Source organism: Dendropsophus ebraccatus, chromosome 7, assembly GCF_027789765.1.
Source record: "Dendropsophus ebraccatus isolate aDenEbr1 chromosome 7, aDenEbr1.pat, whole genome shotgun sequence".
NCBI classification, from domain to species: domain Eukaryota; kingdom Metazoa; phylum Chordata; class Amphibia; order Anura; family Hylidae; genus Dendropsophus; species Dendropsophus ebraccatus.
The window spans coordinates 48,066,980-48,088,051 of record NC_091460.1 but is presented as its reverse complement, the minus strand read 5'-3'; the positions used below and the strand labels follow the sequence as shown (position 1 = coordinate 48,088,051).

General features: G+C 44.8%; 1 protein-coding gene across 3 annotated transcripts in view; it reads left to right on the top strand.

Moving 5' to 3' along the window:
• Positions 1–21,072, top strand: part of PPARGC1A (PPARG coactivator 1 alpha) — a 91,283-nt gene that overhangs the window by 55,696 nt on the left and 14,515 nt on the right. For all 3 annotated transcript variants that reach the window (XM_069977469.1, XM_069977470.1, XM_069977471.1), the window contains one exon: positions 18,639–19,536. In XM_069977469.1, the coding sequence (XP_069833570.1) occupies positions 18,639–19,536 (898 nt within the window). The remainder of the gene's footprint in view (positions 1–18,638; positions 19,537–21,072) is intronic.

Here is a 21,072-nt window from a genome sequence, read left to right as displayed (position 1 = left end):
AGTTGTAAATAACTTCTATTTAAAAAAAAAAAAAAAAACTCAAGTCTTCCAATACTTATCAGCTGCTGTATGTTCTGCAGGAAGGGGTATTCTTTCCAGTCTGGAGAGCAGGAGAGGTTTTCTATGGGCATTTGCTACTGCTCTGCACAGTTCCTGACATGGAAAGAGGTGGCAGCAGAGAGCACTGCGTCAGACTAAAGAGGATACACCACTTCCTGCAGGACATAAAGCAGCTGATAAGTACTGGATGACTTGAGATTTTTAATAGAAATAAATTAGAAATCTCTGGCACCAGTTGATTTGAAAGAAAACATTTTTGAGTGAACAATCCCTTTAAGGGCAAGCTGAGAAGTGAAGCACACAGTCACACACTTCTCCTGGCCAAATCTGGAGATGTTGGGGGTATCAGCTCTGAGACCCTGACCGATCAAAACTTTTGACTAGAGATGAGCGCGGCTCGAACATGCTCAAGTCTGATCGTTCAGCATTTGAATACCGGTGGCTGAAGAAGTTGGATGCAACCTTGGGAAGTCTGGGAAGGCATGGATACAGCCTATGGATACTGGACATGGGTGGTGCCTAAGCAGTAAATAGTATGTTATGCTGCACCTTTTGTCTGGTTAAATACCAGTCACTATCATAGAAACCCAATGTATCCGAGATAAGAAAACTGTAGCTGCTTTCCACCTGACACAGTGCCACACTTGTCCTCAGGTTGTGTAAGTTATTGCAGCTCAGTATCATTGAAGCTGAATTGTAATACCGCACACAACCTGAGGACAAGTGGGGCAGTGTTTGTGCAAGAAATCAGCTATGTTATTGCAGTGCTTTAGGCACCACCCATGTCCAGTGATGTGCAGAATAATTGAATATGTACACTGCCTATCCTTACATATTCCCAATACAGAACATGCTGGGACATGTAGTGCACATCACCAGTAAACAGCACTCTTTAGTTTTCTCCCTGCATTACAAACCAAGCCTTGTTAGGATGAAGCGATAGGGCTGCCATGGAGATGTGTTGGTTACATGATACCCTGTTCATCCATTGTCTCTGACGGCCCCGGGGTCTCTTTGTTCATTTGCAGCCACCGGTACAGGTACCCCATTTTTTTTTCTTTATTATGACTTTTTTCTTGCTTTGTTTCTACAAGTCTATGGACCAGATGCCTTGTTGGCAAATCTGTCAGTGACAACCGGCTTATATATATCTTTTTTTATGTGATATATGCAATTTAAACGTGAATATGCTGATACGGCTAACAAATGGCTGTAATGCCATTGTATTGCTGCGCTGATAGCCCTAAATCTTAGCTCTTTGCCAACAGATTACAAGAGCTTCATAAAGTCTTTTTTTTTTATGGCTTTATCGAGGAAAATGTTTACATCAGCCTGGAACATTTGTCCTAGCGCTAGTTATAGTAAGCTATGTGTGCATAGATTTGATAAGCCGTAAAATGTCATTTCAATTATGAGACAAAAAAAACATTAAACGTGCCTTTCATGTAAGTGAATTCTTTCTGGCGTTCTCGGCTTCTCGTGCGCTGCGTATTATGCTATATAGCTTCATTGTCACACTGTGCTCATGGTGTTGTACTAACACAGTGTTCTAATAAAGTGTAATAAGGGACGGGCTCGAGGACAGGCCATAACCATCCGGCAGAAAACACGGCCCTTGTTAATGGTGCATATACAGCCAAGTGACCTTGTCGGGGAGTCGCTCCACCCTAAGTTATTCATGTGATACAATGAAAGACGTGTGGACGTTCTCCATGTTAATGAAGATCAGAAGATAAAGGCATAGCTTGTTACTGAGAATCAGCCATGTGTTCATATTCCCATTGAGTCTTCAGAATACATTCACTGGCTGATATACAACAGACAATATATCAGCTGTTGAAGAGTCCATAAAAAAACATTAAGCAACCTTAGGCCATGTTCACACAACGTAAGTTAAGTATTAATACTTAACTTACATTATGCTGCAGCTAGAGGGAATCCTGGCCGGAGTGCATACACATAGGGGGACATTTATTAAGTCCGTCGTTTTCTCTGCAGCTCATACAGTGCGGAGATTTATGTAGAGGCGCACTGCCTCAACATGAATACCGTGCGAGCGAATTTGCGCGCTCAGAGCTGGAGTAGGTTTCCTGACTATTTTTTTGCGAACAAATTAATGAATTGAGCGGAATCGGAATCGTTCCGCCCCCTGACGCTAATGCTGCGCCGCGAGGGCACAGGGGCAGGTAAGTATCACTTCTTAATTATGTTACCCCCACCCCCTGCCTGCACCAGATTTTTAGATTTCCCTAGAGTTCAATGCAGACAGGTCCCTTCCAGTCTGTCACTACGCGGAGAGGCAATGGTGGCTGATAGTTTAGTTAAACAAGTGTAACAGGCTCCTGCAGAGAGAACAGACAGAATTGAGCGGAATCTGAGTCCGTGCCCCCCGTTCCGCCCCCTCCGCACCCCTCCCCGCCCATCTGGCGTACCGGGCGGAAACTGGCCATTTTGCATATTCTGCTTGAAATTCTTGAAATTCTGCTTGAATTCCGCCCAAATTCCCCTCAAATTCTGCTCCTATTCTGCCAGAGCTGAGTTCACACTGAGCAAGATCGTCGGAATTCTGCGGCGGAAATCAATCCCGCCGTGCTCAGTGTGCTGCTGTAAGTGAATGGAGAGGGCGTGCACTCGTCCACTGCCGCCGCTCTCCGCTCGAAGAACTAACATGTTCGTTCTTTGAGCGGAGAGGAGAGGGAGCGGACGAGCGCACGCTCTTCCAATCACTTACAGCAGCAAACTGAGCACGGCGGGATTCCGCGGCGGAAAGGTCCGTCGCGGAATTCCGACAATCTTGCTCAGTGTGAACTGGCCCTAAGGGTGGGTTCACACTGAGGAATTCTCGAGGAATTGAAGCAGAAAGTTTTTTGCTTGAAATTCCTCGCCTATTCAGCTCTGGCAGAATAGGAGCAAAATTTGAGCGGAATTTGAGCAGAATGTGAGTGGAATTCAAGCGGAATTCAAGCAGAATTTCAAGCAGAATAAAAGCCCCATTGATTCAATAGGATTCCTCAAGTGGAATCCGCCCCAAAAATTTTAGCGCGGAAATTCCACTATGTGAACAAATGAGCGGAAAGCCCATTAAAGCCAATGTGCATTCGCAATGTTCATTCTTTACGGGCGGAATTCCGCGTAGATTCCGCCCGCATTTTGCCGTGGAATCCGCCTGAAAATCCGTGAGAATTCCTCAGTGTGAACCCACCCTAAGACAGGAACTGTCCAGAGCAGGAGAGGTTTCCTATAGGAATTTTCAGCTTCTCTGGACAGTTCCTGACTCGGACAGAAGTGGCAGCAGAGAGCACTGTGTCAGCCTGGAAAGAATAAAACATTTCCTGCAGGATATACAGCAGCTGATAAGCATTGGAAAGTATTAGATTTACAAATCTGTAATTTTCTGACACCAGTTTATTTCATGTTAACTATGTTTTTTTTCCCCTCTGGAGTACCCCTTTACGTAAAAGAGGGTGTTCTCACCTCTCTTAAAAAGTGGTGGTGAAAGTGCACTATTACCAATTACTTATAAATTCTACAGTACTAAGCCCAAGGAAGCATAAGGTCTTTGTTTGTTTTGGTACTAACCTGCTGTTTGTGTTATATGCTGTTCTAAGCAGAATCTAGTATCATGAAATTATCGCTTCTTATATAAAACCTTATGCTAAATGACACCATTGCAGCAGAGTTTATGCACAGCGGGTAAGATATAGTTATTGTTTGTACACACCAAGTACTGTGCATCAGGCCGTAATGAACACAAGACTGTGTGAGTGTCAGGGAGAGATATTAATTCCCTCCTTTCATGAGGTTTTCCCATCTTTCAGCAGCTATCACCTATGCGATTAAACATGTAGCTGATATGTTATCTTACAGATTAGATAAGAAGCCAAATAAACAGATCTCCTTTGTGTTTTTATTTTCATTGCATTTCCACCCATTTCCCATGCAGTGTTAGATAATGCGACATAATATGCAACCCTGAATCATTGAGTGACATTAAATGGTAACCTATACCAAGATAGTGGGGGGCCAGTCCATAGGCTGATCTTACTGTATTTGCTTAAACTCAATCTGTTGCAGTTTTCTTAAAGAGGTATGCCATCTCATATGCTAGGATATGCCAGTACTTTACCATCACTTGAGGCCTGACCTCTAGGCAGGGCCAGCATCGGCACACGGCTTACCCGGGCAAGTGCCAGGCCCTAGCGCCTATAGGGGCTCATAGAGGGAGAGGGGCCCAGTGTTCTGATGTTCAGCCTGCTCATTGTGGAGCACTGAACATCAGAAGACCCAGGAAAAGGAGCAGGACCTGTGAGCTTCCTGCACAGAGAGAGAGGAAGGAAGGACCTGATCACATGACCGGCAGGTCCCCAATGCCTCAGTGTGGAGATTAGTATAGGAGTAAGACGGCACTCTGCTGTAGTGATGGTGCTCGTGGTAGGCAATAGTTCCAGTAGACGGTAAAGGAAAGTCCCGGCTTTCACCAAGTTCTTAAGTGTACTATTATTGTAGTATTCACATCATACAGGTACAAAGGACTTGGTGAGTGCCGGGACTTTCCTTTACTGTCAGTGTAGAGATTGGCCTGGCAGAGAGGAAGAGGGAGAAGATTGACCTGTAAATGCTGTGTGTGTCAGTCAGTCAGTAATGTGTGTGTCAGTCAGTAAGTGTGTATCAGTCAGTAATATGTGTTTGTGTATGTTAGTGGTTTCTCAAGTGATTGTGCATAGTTGATGGATGGATGATGGGTGCATAGTGGATGGCTAAGGGGCCCGCTAAGGCTCTGTCGTCCAAGGGCCTGCAAAAACCTGGAGCCGTCCCTACCTCTAGGACCCCCTCAGTTGTGAGAGTAGAGGGGCTGCAGCACTAATTCAGTGCTGATTTAATCTTCCCATTATAGAGACAACCTTCTGCTATTAAGGGGAACTACAGTACAGGACTATCCAAGTAAATAAATCCAGCTGTAGTTCCCCACACAGCCGAGTAGCAAGGGGCGACACTGTGCAAGAAAAGGTGCTATGGTCACCCCATTTTTTAGATCAGTCCCAGAAGTTGCATCCCCACTGGTTATAAAGTGATAGCATACCCTAGCGAAGGGAATACCGCTTTAACAGAGCATCTCAATGTCACAGTGTTAAGAACCATCATTGCCACCTTGACAGAAGCTGTCAGTTATCACTTCCCCTGGTGACATTGGAGCCACTCTCACATTACACCCACCACAGAGCCAACGACAGACGATAGCTTCATGTAGCTTAAGAAAGTAGCAGAATTTCTATGATCGAAACAGCTTGTTTACAGTGCAAGGACATAGCCAAGTGAGCACACATCTCTGTCTTATCCAATGAACTAGGCCTCCCTGATGATGGGATTGTTGGGGGGAACGGCAGTCGGACCCACAAAAATCTGAATAATATGCTGTGTCCCCTTGGGCAGCAAGGCCCTATTGTATTACTCAATGGTTGTTGGAGAGCCCAAAGTTTGGGATTACCATTGATCCCATAAACAGAAGGGGCAAAAGTTCCTTATTGCATTGGCCCTGTTCACATTGTTCACATTACTGCAACACAGTCCTATTCACCACAGTGGATGACATGGAGTGGATATGAAGGAGCCACAATACTTTTTAGTTGTTTTTTTTTTTTTTTTTTTGCAGACTTCCCTAGTGATATTCCATTCCTTTCATTAAGGGTACAGTATGTCATCATTCCTTGCAAATTCTCATAATCCTCAATAGAAAATCAGCAGCAGTTTGGCAGTGTGAACATACCCTAAGAGGTCTCCCATCTCACAGTGTGATGGCATATACATAGCATGTGAAAGTGAATTTACAGTCGTTTCTGATTTTTTTGTTGCACAATGGAACATCGGGAACCATTTTGGAGCAGGTCCTATTGACTTGTCGTGGTCCACATGGCAATTTCTTGCATAGCCAGGAACAGCTGCATAGGGGGAAACACACCAGTGCTGTGGCCCCTTCATCCTCACATTAGTAGGACCCCCAACCATCACTTTAGATGATGGGAATACATCTTTATATCACTGTAGCACCATGGGGAACATTTATCAAACTGGTGTAAAGTAGAATTGTCTTTGTTGCCCCTAGCAACCAATCAGATTCCATCTTTCATTTTTCAAAGAATCTGTGAGGATCGAAAAGTGGAATCTGATTGGTTGCTAGGGGCAACCGCACCAATTCTACTTTACACCAGTTTGATAAATCTCCCCCCATGTCTCACCATATACCATTAGGTCACAGAGAACCAGATACAAGACCACCAGGATTTGCTTGCTATTTTTGGAGTTTATAAAAGTTTAGAAACTCATAAACACGTTTAATACATGGGTAACGATAGTAGATGCCTTCCTTATAATCCATAATATTCATATTACCGCATGTGACATTTTCTAACGAGTGTTACCTAGGGAAACGTGAACGTTCCTTATAATTTTAGTTTTTTTTTAGTGTTTACGCTGCGTCATTTGTATTGCATCCTCAGAATTGATTGTGTACATATAGTGTAACAGCAGCTTGAGAGTATCCCACTGGGGGCTGTAATAAAAAAAATCCTAGACAAAATATGCCTAGCTTTGCTTGCACCTGGTACAGACAACTTGTTTCCTACATTTTCCGGCTCAGAACATCCATTTCGAGATGCGGAGGATTAAAAACTGTGCCTTTTTCCTTCTCGATATCCGAGTGTTTGTTTCTAAGAAAGACTCGAGCGTTCCCTTCTATTTCTCTTGTCGTCTCTGCGGATATTGTTGTTTACAAATTGTAAAATGTACATCTTTAAAGATAAAAATGGCTGTCGCTGGCTGTGTTTGCCCATTACTTTGTCGTCTTTGTGTCACCGGAGACCTGAGCCTGTTTTATTTGCCTCAGGCAGATGCAGCCGTGCTAGTCTCTGACAGTCTTTGTATTAAATGATTTTGCCTCGTAGCTGCCAATGTGGCAAGGTTTGTGAGTCATCTGGGGAATACAACTTGCAGTCTGTAGCTTATGTTAATTTATGGTTTATGCTGGTTCAGAGTTTATACCGGTTCATCCTTATGCTGGTTCATGGCTTGAACTGGATTCCTACTCCAAGTCAGTTCGTGTTTGGATTAGTGTAAAGTCGGAGTATGCTTCATTGCTTGTGCTGGTCTGTGGTATATGCTGGTTTACGTGGTGCTGCATCACCTCAATCATTCCATTCGTCTTTCTAATGTTTCTTATTGTAAAATTACTAGAGTACTAGAAAACTACTAGAGTGCTAGTCCTTTGCCTTTTAGAGATAAAATCATCATTTTTTAGTTCAGTTTTATGAATGAGTGTGTGCAGGAGATAATAATATAAATATATATGAATTTATTATATTTATCATTGAAGTAAGTGAAGTTGAACTGCAATACCACACCAAACCTGGGGACTGGGGGTGGTGCTGTTTTTGCAAAAAAGTAGCTGTGCTTTAAACCCCTTAAAGGGGTTATCCAGCGCTACAAAAACATGGCCACTTTTCCCCCTCTCTTGTCTCCAGATTGGGTGGGGTTTAAAATGCAGCTCCATTGAAGTAAATGGAGCTTAATTGCAAACCACACCTGAACTGGAGACAAGAGAGGGGGAAAAGTGGCCATTTTTTTGTAGCGCTGGATAATGTTTTCAAGTAAGGGTGTCTCGCCTGTGCCTTGAAGCAGCACATGGAAAGGAGTTTTAGACCTCATGCAGAAAGGAGGAAAATACATTACTATTCCACATTACAAATCTTAGGACATTCTCTCGAATTTCTCATGCAGATTTTCACCCTGTTGCTGCAGATCAGCTCAATACAATAGGGTAATCCAAGACGACACAGTGAGAGGTTAATTGGGGGAAAGATTAGAAGCAGTGTGAGAAAATATTTCTTTACTAATAGAGTAGTAGATGCCTGGAACAATCTTCCAGCAGATGTGGTTTGTAAATCTACAATAACTGAATGTAAACCTGCCTGGGATAAACATATAATGTATCTATCCTAAGATAATAAGAAGGGAAATACTAATAGCACAGACTAGATGGACCAGGTGGTCTTTTATTGCCAACAATCTTCTATGTTTCTTAGTGAATGGGGCTTTACTATGTTTATTATCTTTGCTATTTATATATTTACTTATTTTTATGACTATTTATTTATAAATGTCTAAAATACAGCTAAAGCTTTGGCTCTCCCTTCATGATGGGAATTACAGCAGCTGGAAGGGCTGGAGGTTTGACACCACTGTTTTAAAATGCTGCAGTGGCCACTACTGGAGAAATCTGGTATTACACAGTGCACATTCAAATAAATAGGTAGCCATAGGAGATGAGTGCTGTATCTATGTTGTCTTGGACTACCTAGGGCTGCATCCAACTTATTCGAATGCTGAATGATAGGTCTTGAGCGTAGGTCATAGCATGTAATACATTGTCATGTTGAGAGTGCTGCAGAGAAGGAGCCTGTATGTAGTAACTCTGCCCTGGCTCAGAGAGGGGGGTCTCAAGCATGTGTACCACCTTTATGATGTCCTATAGGGCAGCCGCCCCAATGGGGAAATCCCTTTAACGGCTGCTACAAATGACATTCCCTTTACAGCAAGTAATCATCCTATGAGAAGCATCCGGTTATCATCAGTTTAAACATCTACTGAATATTAGTCTGTCTAGATAGAAGCCGCAGTTTGCACTAACATCTAATTGTTCCCCAGCAATCCTGGGCATTTTGCAGCTACAGCAAAGCGCCCATAACCGGCAAGAGATCCGAGTGCGAAATATTCTGTAAGTGTGAGTGATCTAGAGGCACTTGTTTATTATAGAACACATTTCAATGCAGTAATCATAAATACTGCTAAGGTTGTGCTCCGCTGAAATATGGCCTACATAGTGTTGATTGTTTGTGTTATGTGATTTGTCTGACACCCATTACATTCTGGGTAATGGCAGCTATTTGTTGCTGTGCGCAGCAGGCTCCTTTGACAAAAGAAAATAGACAGCGATAAAAACCATAGTCAGAATTTCATTCTGAGAGGAGCTTCACTGCCTATAGTTTGTGCAAGTGTGATAACAGTGTTCTGTACAGTCTTTTGTCAGCTCGCCGCCTGTAACAGTCACCTGGCTTTTCATAAATCTAGCAGCGCTCAGCGCCGGCAGATGGAACACAGACATTTTTTTTTTTTTTTGGGGGGGGGGGGGGGAAGCAGACACCCTCAAAATAATGGAGGCTCAGGTTTTGACCTCTTGAGATTTAGGCTCTTGTACTGAAGTGAGAATAGTCTCATATTTGTACAGAACTGCTGCTTGGGTAAAAGTTTCTCACTAAAACGGTTTAGATGAACAGAAAGATCGCATAAGGTGGTGTTCCCTTAACTGTAGCTACAACTCCCAACTAGTGATGTCACGATACCAGAATTTTGAGTTCGATACCAATACTTGATTTTTTAGTTCGATACTCAATACCAGTTCGATACCTCGAAAAAAAATACAACCCCCCCCCCCTTATAAGATCAGCACCCTCCTCTCCTGACATCCTCTGTGCTGCTGTGACCTCCCCATAGATCAGAACATTCCTCTCCTGACATCCTCTGTGCTGCTGTGACCTCCCCATAGATCAGCACACTCCTCTCCTGACATCCTCTGTGCTGCTGTGACCTCCCCATAGATCAGCACACTCCTCTCCTGACATCCTCTGTGCTGCTGTGACCTCTCATAAGATCAGCACACTCCTTCCTCTCCTGACATCCTCTGTGCTGCTGTGTCCTCCCCTATAGTATCAGCCCCCTCCTCTCCTGACATCCTCTGTGCTGCTGTGACCTCCCCTATAGATCACCACCCTCCTCTCCTGACATCCTCTGTGCTGCTGGGACGCTGTGACCTCCCCTATAAGATCAGACCCCTCCTCTCCTGACATCCTCTGTGCTGCTGTGACCTCCTCCTTCGATCAGCACACTCCTCTCCTGACATCCTCTGTGCTGCTGTGACCTCCCCTATCGATCAGCACACTCCTCTCCTGACATCCTCTGTGCTGCTGTGACCTCCCCTATAAGATCAGCCCCCTTCTCTCCTGACATCCTTTGTGCTGCTGTGACCTCTCCTATAGTATCAGCCCCCTCCTCTCCTGACATCCTCTGTGCTGCTGGGACCTCCCCTATAGTATCAGCCCCCTCCTCTCCTGACATCCTCTGTGCTGCTGTGTCCTCCCCTATAGTATCAGCCCCCTCATCTCCTGACATCCTTTGTGCTGCTGTGATCTCTCCTATAAGATCAGCCCCCTCCTCTCTTGACATCCTCTGTGCTGCTGTGACCTCCCTATAAGATCAGCCCCCTCCTCTCCTGACATTCTCTGTGCTGCTGTGACGCTGTGACCTCCCTATAAGATCAGCCCCCTCCTCTCCTGACATTCTCTGTGCTGCTGTGACGCTGTGACCTCCCCTATAAGATCAGCCCCCTCCTCTCCTGACATCCTCTGTGCTGCTGTGACCTCCCCTATAAGATCAGCCCCCTCCTCTCCTGACATCCTCTGTGCAGCAAGGGACCAAACATTTTGTTTATTGGGGACAGCATGGGGGGGGGCAGTAGTGGGCGGATTGACGGGGGGGGGATCCAGGTTGGGTGAACAGTCCAGGGCCCAGGGTACATTTAATCCGCCACTGGGTACAGACTACAACCCCCACACTGCAGAGAGCTGGTGAAGGCTGCCAGGTCTGGACAGACAAGAGAGGGTTACTCTGCCTGGCAGGTCAGTTCCTGTCAGAGGGCAGGGGTTTAAGGGCAGGAATGTTAGGGGCACACTAGAGGGCAGGGATGGGGGGGTGGGGGGGGCACACCAGAGGGCAGGGATGTGTGTGGGGGGGGGGCACACCAGAGGGCAGGGGTTTAAGGGCAGGAATGTTAGGGGCACACTAGAGGGCAGGGATGTGGGGGGGGGGGGGCACACTAGAGGGCAGGGATGTGGGGGGGGGGGCACACTAGAGGGCAGGGATGTGGGGGAGGGGCGCACACTAGAGGGCAGGGATGTGGGGGGGGGCACACTAGAGGGCAGGGATGTGGGGGGGGCACACTAGAGGGCAGGGATGTGGGGGGGGGGCACACTAGAGGGCAGGGATGTGGGGGGGGGGGCACACTAGAGGGCAGGGATGTGGGGGGGGGGCACACTAGAGGGCAGGGATGGGGGGGGGGGCACACTAGAGGGCAGGGATGTGGGGGGGGAACACTAGAGGGCAGGGATGTGGGGGGGGCACACTAGAGGGCAGGGATGTGGGGGGGGCACACTAGAGGGCAGGGATGTGGGGGGGGCACACTAGAGGGCAGGGATGTGGGGGGGGGCACACTAGAGGGCAGGGATGTGGGGGGGGGGCACACTAGAGGGCAGGGATGTGGGGGGGGCACACTAGAGGGCAGGGATGTGGGGGGGGGCACACTAGAGGGCAGGGATGTGGGGGGGGGCACACTAGAGGGCAGGGATGTGGGGGGGGGCACACTAGAGGGCAGGGATGTGGGGGGGGCACACTAGAGGGCAGCGATGTGGGGGGGGCACACTAGAGGGCAGGGATGTGGGGGGGGGGGAACACTAGAGGGCAGGGATGTGGGGGGGGGGCACACTAGAGGGCATGGATGTGGGGGGGGGCACACTAGAGGGCAGGGATGTGGGGGGGGGCACACTAGAGGGCATGGATGTGGGGGGGGGCACACTAGAGGGCAGGGATGTGGGGGGGGGGCACACCAGAGGGCAGGGATGTGGGGGGGGGCACACCAGAGGGCAGGGATGTGGGGGGGGGGGGGGCACACCAGAGGGCAGGGATGTTTGCAATGTCTGCACACATCCCCTGCTCTCACTCACTGCGGTACCACTCAAAGCATGAGGCTTGTCAAAGCAGAGGGGAGGGGGGATTTGTAAAGGGAGTTTAAGGTGGAACAGACAGCCTGAACCTCGGGCACCAGGAAGATTAACCTTTGCTGCTGGCCAAGATTCAGGCTGGCTGTTCCACCTTAAACTCCCTTTACAAATCCCCCTCCCCTCAGCTCCGGGAAGCTCCCAGCTGTCAGGTCTCCGTTCCTCCGTGCATATTCATGTGTGCACACTCAGGCCGGTCAGGAAGAGCAGCCACCGAGAGTGTGCACACAGGAATATGCATAGGAACAGCGCCGCAGATGGACGGCTGCATGACAGGGGGGACAGGAGGCTGCGGTGTGACGGGCTGCGGGTGATTAGCAGCGGGGGTCTGTTACACACAGTAGCCGACCCCCACTGCTTCTGGAGAGGCTCAGGATGGGTCAGAGGCCGCTGTCAGTTGTGACAGCGGCATCTGCACAGTTATATAGCCGGCACTAGCGATCGCTGTGTGCCGGCTATAACTTCTCACTGCAGTGAGCGGAGGAAGGGGCGGGCGGAGGAGGAGGAAGTGACGCCAGGGGGCAGAGGGCAGCACACAGAGAACATGGCCGGCGCTTAGCTAGCCGCCGGCCGTGTTCTCTGCTCTATACTTTATATTAAGCTGCGTTATTAGGCAGCTTAATATAAAGTATCGATACCAGGAAATCCTGGTACCGAATCGTTTTTTGGCCCGAAATATCGATAGTAGTATCGATATTTCGGTGCATCGTGCATCCCTACTCCCAACAGCTCATTGTCACCAAAAGAAGTGATCCTGGGGGACCACCAATGAAGAACCAATGAGAAACAGCATGTCAGTCAGTCTTTGTGCAGGTTCTAAAGCTGGGAGCCCACCGGAGGATTCTCCGATCCTTTGGTGGGCCAGTCCGACACTGATGGGAGTTGTAGTTTTGCAACAGCAGGAGAACACTGTCATCATAGGGCTTGCATAATGCAGGGGTGAAAGGATTGTCTTCTGTGCTTTTGGTGATGGGTTAATATATCAAGAGAATGATGGGAGTTATAGTTGTTATAGTTATAGACCTTATCATGTACAGTACCAGTTACATTCGAATAGTATTTTTAATATACCAGAGAGCTCTCCTGTATTTCACAGGCTAGGGAGTAGGTTGTTGTTTATTCTTTGACAGCTATTTAATTTATGTGGGATGATTTTGTTTGTTTTTAGGGGGATATAATCATGTATTTTTGACGTATTATTGTATTTGTGATTTCCAATAAAGTATGAATTTCAGGTAATCTATCATGGTGCGCTTACCGCTGTTTCTATATACTTTGTTCTATTGGTTGCATAGGGAGTCATAGTTTTGTAACAGCTGCATAGCTATAGGTTGGGGAACACCGACATTAGACAAAATGCCTCCTTTACTTTTGCTGATTGTAGTTGTGCAACATCAGGAGAGTAAAAATATAGGGGTGACAGGATTGCCTTCTGTGCTTTGGATGACAGGTTACAATTGTCAGGCTGTCGGGACATGATAGGAGTTGTAGTTGCATCTAAAGGTAAGGAGTCACAGGCTGGGAAACACCCCAAGAACTGGGAAACACCCCAAGTTGTAGTTGTACAGCAGCTAGTGATTAAGAGGTTGGGAAACATTGAAAATACTGGGGTTACAGGAATGCCTCCTGTGCTTTTGTTGATGGTTTTTATGCTGTCAGGGCATGATGGGAGTTGTAGTTTTGAAACATTTAAAGAGCCACAGGCTGGGGAACACCACTTGGACTTGCAGATTACAGTGTGGCAGATTGCCTCCTGTGCTTTTATCAGACTGTTAGGACATGATGGGAGTAGTAGTTTTGCACTAGGTGCAGGTCACAGGGAACACCTATTAGTGGTTGTAAAATACAAGGATGACAGGATTGTCTTCTGTGCTTTTGATGTGTTGAAATTCTGATAAGCAATGCAAATGAAATGTAGAGGTGTCCATAGACGTGGGGTATGTCTTACAACAGGGGTAGGGAACCTTGGCTCTCCAGCAGTTGCAAAACTACAACTCCCATCATGCCTGGACAGCCAAAGCTAAAGCTTTGGCTGTCCAGGCATGATGGGAGTTGTAGTTTTTCAACAGCTAGAGAGCCAAGGTTCCCTACCCCTGTTCTAGACCTTCACACACAGTCTGTCATGGGGGGAATAGAGATTAGACAGGATAGATTTTTCCCGGGCAGTTAGATTGTTTTCCCGAAGCTGATTGCTCATTTATTGACAACAGATCATAGTGATAATCATTGTAAATGACCAATACGGCTCTCTGTAGCCTATGGCAATGCACCTACTGGAACATCTGACCTGCTTTCTGCAGACCAGTACTTGGTATACTGTGTAAATGGCCATTGCGGAGAAGACCCCACTGAGTAGAGTAGCAGGGTTTCACTTCGCTATAATAGGAATAATTTTTCTTGTAAAACGTGTTCCCATAGTAGCGCGACATCTCTGCATGTAAATGCGGTGAGCAGCCGAGTGTCCTGGTAATGAATTATCGGAACATTGGTATGATTGTAGACACCACAGCTGCAGCCTGAAAGTCATGCTGATCAATGCAAAATGCCTGAACTAATACACCAGACGCAGATACATTAGCCGATCCCACACCGGCTTGGTTTCTGAAGATAATATCGATAGGTCTCAATCACTGAAACACAACCAGGCTGTATTGTACAGGAGGGGAAAGGGAATCGCTGGCAGTGTCTGGTATAAAACCATAGAAACATGTTTATGGCACCAGTAAGCTTTACCTGGGTACAGTTTATACTCTGAAAAATCCTATAAAATATAAACCGATTGGGACAGCGTAGATGACCATGGCGCCATGGGATGACGCTTCTGACCACTCACCCATTGTTCTGTTACTTTCCCTTTCTGCATCTGGTCTCTGACAGTGTCTGACTATGAGAAGCGTTACTGTGATCCCTTTACTGGACTGTTTGTGGAAATCCCCTTGCAGGGTAAAGCCATACACAGAATAGTCTGTTGACTCTCCATGTCCTTCCAGCTCCACTCCGACAGATGATATTAAGAAAGATCGGAGAGTTTCATTTTTACATGCATATTCCTTCTGTTCTTAGGGGAGAGAAACTGCCACCAAAGGGGCCTGGCAGCGGTTTACCACCATCTCCCCACTCAAGGCACTTGCACGCGCGTATGTATTTTTAATGGCTGAGTCACACATTTGTGTTGTGGTGTCAGGAAAATATGGTCAATAGAGGTGAGACCAACTTGAGCATGCTCGAGTCCGACCGTTCGGCATTTAAATACTGGTGGACGTAAAAGTTGGATGCAGCCCTAAAGAGTCTTGGAAAACATGGATACAGCCTATGGCCGGATTTACACAGTGTATGACAGTGGCCGTTCTATTAAATGGCCATGTCACAGAAAGGCCGCTGTCTGTGAACGTCTTTTGATTTGGAATGTGGGCGCATTCTTGTGTGCCCCCATTTTAAATCATCATACCAGACAATGTAAAGTGTGGCCGGAGCCGCACTTTACATTGTCTGCACTGTCGGTTTTCTATGCAGCGGCATGGAATCCCGGCTGGAATGTATACAGAGTGTGTACACCCCGGCCGGGATTCCATAGGGCACAGTGTTATTTTAATTTTCAATAAATAGCGTCCAGTGTTGCAACTGCCGTTATTTATTAAAAATGTACGTTGTGTGAACTTAGCCTTTAGTTGTACCCATGTTTTTCAGGCAGCCTTAGGGCTGAATCCAACTTCTTTAGCCAGCTGTAATGCTGAGTGTTCGGATTTGCACAAACCCGCGTGTGCTTGAGGTTTGCCCATCTCTATCCTGGATCCCTCTCCAGACACCCCCAGCAAATAGCTTATTTTTCTAGTTAATTGATCCAGGAGGAATGTAGTATTACTTGGTGACCAATCAGATAAGAGGTGTTTCATGTCAACAGGGACAATATGAACCTGCCAGAAAGGGATCTGCTCATATAGAGTTGTGTTGATTCTCATACAAGGGGGGTGCCAGCCGATACACCCCTCTCTATGACATTCATATTTAACAGGCTGCTAGATCTACAATTTTCAATGAATTTAAAGGGTGCAGGTTTTCCAGAACCCTGTATACTGAAAGCATGCTGAAAAGACATTGCAGAAGGGATAGGGTAAATTGTATCTAGTGACACTTGTTGTTTTCCGCTGCATCACTCTTCCCAGTTCCCGACTATTTTTCGACTCCTTTGTCATTTCATTTTTAATGAAGTTTTTCATTAAAAACATCAGGATGTAATTATGCTCTTTTTAATATCAATAGCCTGGTGCGTCTGTAAACATAATTACTTATTAGTACTAATTATAATTGTTTTTTTATTTAGAAAGAAATGCACATAAAGTAAATGGAGAAAATCATATAATTTACATCCCCTATAGCTAATGATTTAACATTATTACTTCTCATTTTGCATTTTAAGTGAGTAAATTACATAAGTTGAGGAAAATTAAACTCATTTCACCGCCTTGCTGGATACTCGGCTTTGTTTTCGCAGGACTCTTTTCATTGGTAGGGAGTTGCTTGACTTTTTGTTACCCAATTACTTGCGTTAATCAGAACCAGGACTGGATAATCAACTGGTAGCTAACAAGGAAGAAAAAGTAATGATACCAAAGCTCTTTTGTTTTTGTTTTTTTTGTTTGTTTTGTTTTTTTTGTGGATATGTCATGTTTTATCCATTGCAGTATTGGTATATGAGTGATGGGCTGCTATTTTATATGTATGACTTTGAAACAGAGGATCATATAAGGATATGTTTTTGAGAACTTTTGAGCACTACGGCCGTTATTGACGCCATTTAGTGAACGGCAAATGGCTGCAGTTTGGCGAACAGAGGCTGTAATTAACCCTCTGTGTACACAGTTTATGGCCATACAATGCACAGAGGTCTATGGCTAATTGGATTGCAGGCACACCCAAAGGTGCCCATGAACCAAATAGAAATAAAATAATGTTCCTGTGGCCGATATGGCAGTAAAACAACAGCCACTGTTTTAGAGCGTGTGAACATAGCCTTAAGCTATATTTATACCGCATTCAATATGTATATTCATGCGCATATCTATAGACTACCATATGGAAAAGCATTGTCTACTATGTTTTCCTACACACTGCAGTCTTCTTCATAGCCCAGTATTTATTTTATTAACATGGCAGCCTGGGCATGCTTATTTTACTCTATGGCATATGGTTGTATATGTTGGAGTGTTAATATTAGTGCATACATTAGGAGATTTAGGGGGAGATTTATCACACTGGTGGAAAGTAGAATTGTCTCAGTTGCCCCTAGCAACCAATCAGATTCCACCTTTCATTTCTCACAGAGTCTTTAAAAAATGAAAGGTGGGATCTGATTGGTTGCTAGGGGCAACTGAGACAATTCTACTTTACACCAGTTTGATAAATCTCCTTCTTAATTTCAATGAGCTAAATCCTGTCTAGGTACAAATAATGTTTATAATTAAAGGGCTTATCCCCAGATTAAAAGTTACCCTCTAGAATAGGATAGGTGATATGTGTTTATCATTTGGGGGGTCTGACTGTTGGCACCACCACTTATCATGAGAATAGAGGTTGGTTGTTCCCCAAATGAAATAGGCATCTCATGCTTGGCCACCAATCCATTCATTCTGTATAAAACTTTCCAACCACTAGAACGCTCACTAATAAGTTAGTCTTCCTATATCCAGTGGATAGGGGATTACTTGTAATTTTGAGTCCTTTTAAAGAAAACCAATCATGCTGATTTAGGGTTCCGGTTTACAATCATGATGTTATGAAGCATGCTGCAGTGTTTCCTACCATGTAAACTGCTTTTTTGGCTTTGCCTTTATCTATGCGAAAATGTAGTTTTATTCTCCCTGCGCTGTATGCAAATCAGCGCTAAGTAGTCATGTGGGCGGAGTCTCTCCCTTAAAGGGGTAGTGCGGCGCTAAGAAATTATTCACAAAATAACACACATTACAAAGTTATACAACTTTGTAATGTATGTTATGTATGTGAATGGCCCCCTTCCCTGTGTTCCCCGACCCCTGCCCGTGGACCCGAAAGTGTGATGCACTATACATACCTGATTCATGTCAACCCCCGTCCGCGTTTCTTCTGACAATGATGTAATCTTCGGGAGGCCAGCCGACCCGCTCCCGCCGTCCCTCATGCCACCCGCCCGCCGCGTCATCAGCTGCTCAGCCGCGATTAGGTGAGCATAACTGTGCTCAGCCAATCGCGGCTGAGCACAGTTATGACGCGGTAGATTGGGGCCGGCATGAGGGACGGCAGGAGTGGGTCGGCCGGCCTCCCGAAGATTACATCACTGTCAGAAGAAATGCGGACGGGGGTCGACACGAATCAGGTATGTATAGTGCATCACACTTCTGGGTCCACGGTCGGGGTCGGGGAACACAGGGAAGGGGGCCATTCACATTGTAATGTGTGTTATTTTGTGAATAATTTCTTAGCGCCGCACTACCCCTTTAACTAGCCGCGGCTCCCGGGCTGTAATCACTCCCCTACACTAAAATCTTATCTTTGTTAGCAACATGACAGCTTTGTTGTTACATTGGGTGAAATGATCAAACAAATTATTTTGTTGAACAATTTTCTTTTATATTGGTGGACTAAAATGTATTTTCACTGTTTTTACAGATGGTTGAAACACTACATTTTGTAAGTTTTTCTTTTTTTTCTCTTTGTTAATCTAAGGACTAACCCCACCAACAACCCCACCTCACAAAGCCAACCAAGATAACACATTCAGGACTTCTCCAAAGCCGAAGTCTTCTTGCAAGTCCGGTGTGCCACCCGCTAAGAAATCTCGTTACATTGAGTCTTCCAGTATCCAAGTTATTAGCTCAAAAAAGGGTCCCGAACAATCTGAACTGTATGCACAGCTTAGCAAAACCTCTGTGGTCATTGGACAAGAGGAGAAAAAGGTGAAGCGACCTAGTTTACGGCTTTTTGGAGACCATGACTACTGTCAGTTTATGAATTCAAAATCAGAAATTCACATTAGCTTATCACAAGATTTACAGGCCTCAAGACAACTTGAATGTAAGGATTCCCTTCCTGGGAAAAAATCACAAGTCTGTTCATTAAAGGTTTCAGAGGGAAGTCCAAAAGACAGTTTTGAGGGAACCATGACAAGTTCTCAGATCAGCAATCGCAAACCCTTGCAAGACCAGGAAATTCGTGCAGAACTTAATAAGCACTTTGGTGACCCAACACAAGCAGTTTATGAAAAAGAAAAGAAAAACAGTAACCTGAGAAACAATGGTTACACCGATGATCAGTTCTCTAGACTACCTATGTTTTTAACGTCTGGACTGGGTATGGATAGTTTGTTTGATGACAGCGAGGATGAGAACGATAAACTGTGTTATTCCTGGGATGGAATGCAATCCTATTCATTATTTGATGTATCACCTTCTTGTTCATCCTTCAACTCGCCAAGCAGATATTCTGTATCCCCACCAACATCCTTATTTTCACAAAGGATTTGTTCTCGATCAAGGTCTAGATCTTTTTCTCAACATAGATCATGTTCACGGTCTCCATACTCACGTTCAAGATCCAGATCTCCATCTAGCAGATCTTCATCAGGGTAGGTAAAATTTTGTTTGCCCGGTAATATCTTCTGGAAAGCCTTGAAAACACACATTGTTATTCACCTTTACTCTATATATATAGGAGAAGTATAGAAATGTGTGTGGCACCCAATGGTGTTTTCATTACTGTCTAGTTAGTTGAATTCAATACTAAGCTTCAGTTTTAGGCTATGTTCACACAATGCAAGAACAATGGTCATTGTTCAGCACTCAAAAAAACTAACAAACAGCCATTGATATAAGTGTCAAACAACGACCATTGCTGCAGTGAAAACTGCATGGATCTCAATGCACAATGGCTGATAATACTTGACATTGTGTCAATTGCATTGCATTGACTTCAATGCATTGACTACAATGCAACACTTTTTATGACAAGAACGGCTATTGTTTCAATTGCATAGTACGTTGACTATGTTCACACACAGTAAAGAAATACCAAAATAAGGCCATGATTTTGAGTTAAAGATATGGCTGTTTTTCAATTGAAATAATATGCCTCATTGTAGTCAATTAGCTGTCCAGAAGCTGTCAATTAGCAGTACAGAAATACTGATTATAAATTACCTGTTGAAAAGTAACAAATTCAACAATAAGGCAAAATACATTGGTAATATAAAAAGAACTGTAAAAGTAGTTGAAAAAATTACCACATTTACTATTATAAATTACAGCCGTTTTTAATAATGCCTAAAAAACAGTGTGTGAACATAGCCTTATTTTTACCAAACTGGCCAATATTGTATAGCCACCAAGATGGTAACCTTCGTATCGATTGATCTGTATGAATCAAAGAGATAGCATGTAGTACTGTGTTGGAACGCATGCTTGTGTCAAAGGGCAACCATACGATTTTTGCTCTTTGTAGTTTTTTGGTCTTTACACTCTTGAGTATAGTCAACTGACAGAAACACGTAACGCATTATTTATTGCCTAAAAGAAAACAAGTACAGAATAAAATATGTAGTTTTTTTTTAGATCTTTCTGTCATGGCCAGCCCAAGGGCTAAGACTAAAAGTCAAGTGTCTTGGGAAAAACAAGATTCATGTTAAAGGCCAACATTAAAAACAACTTCTTTTGACCCCCTACTGAGGATTACTGTGTCAACTATGCTTGCAATTTTATGAACTCTCATGTTCGTGTTCAACAAGGGACGATGGTAGAATTTATTTTGATAGCTGAATTTAGGGATGCCAACTTAGAATGCTATTAAAACAAAAAAAAAAAATGTTGTGAATATGAAATGTATGTAGTCTGTATGTGCTTGGGATCTGACTGGTTGTTGTGGGTAATGCCGACACTTTTTTCCACTAGTCATCAAAAACAGGCCCTATTTTACTTTTGTAATATAATGTAGTATAATGTGTTACCGGGAAAAAAAAAATTGACAAGGCACTTGTGCTGCCACTTGCAGGTTGTTGCAGCATTTTCTGTTTTTGTCTGTATGTTAGCCACAGCAGTGTGCAAACTGCACAGTGTGCACAAGTGTTAGTAGAGTGCTGGCTATCTTTTTGTTTTTGTTACATGTGTGG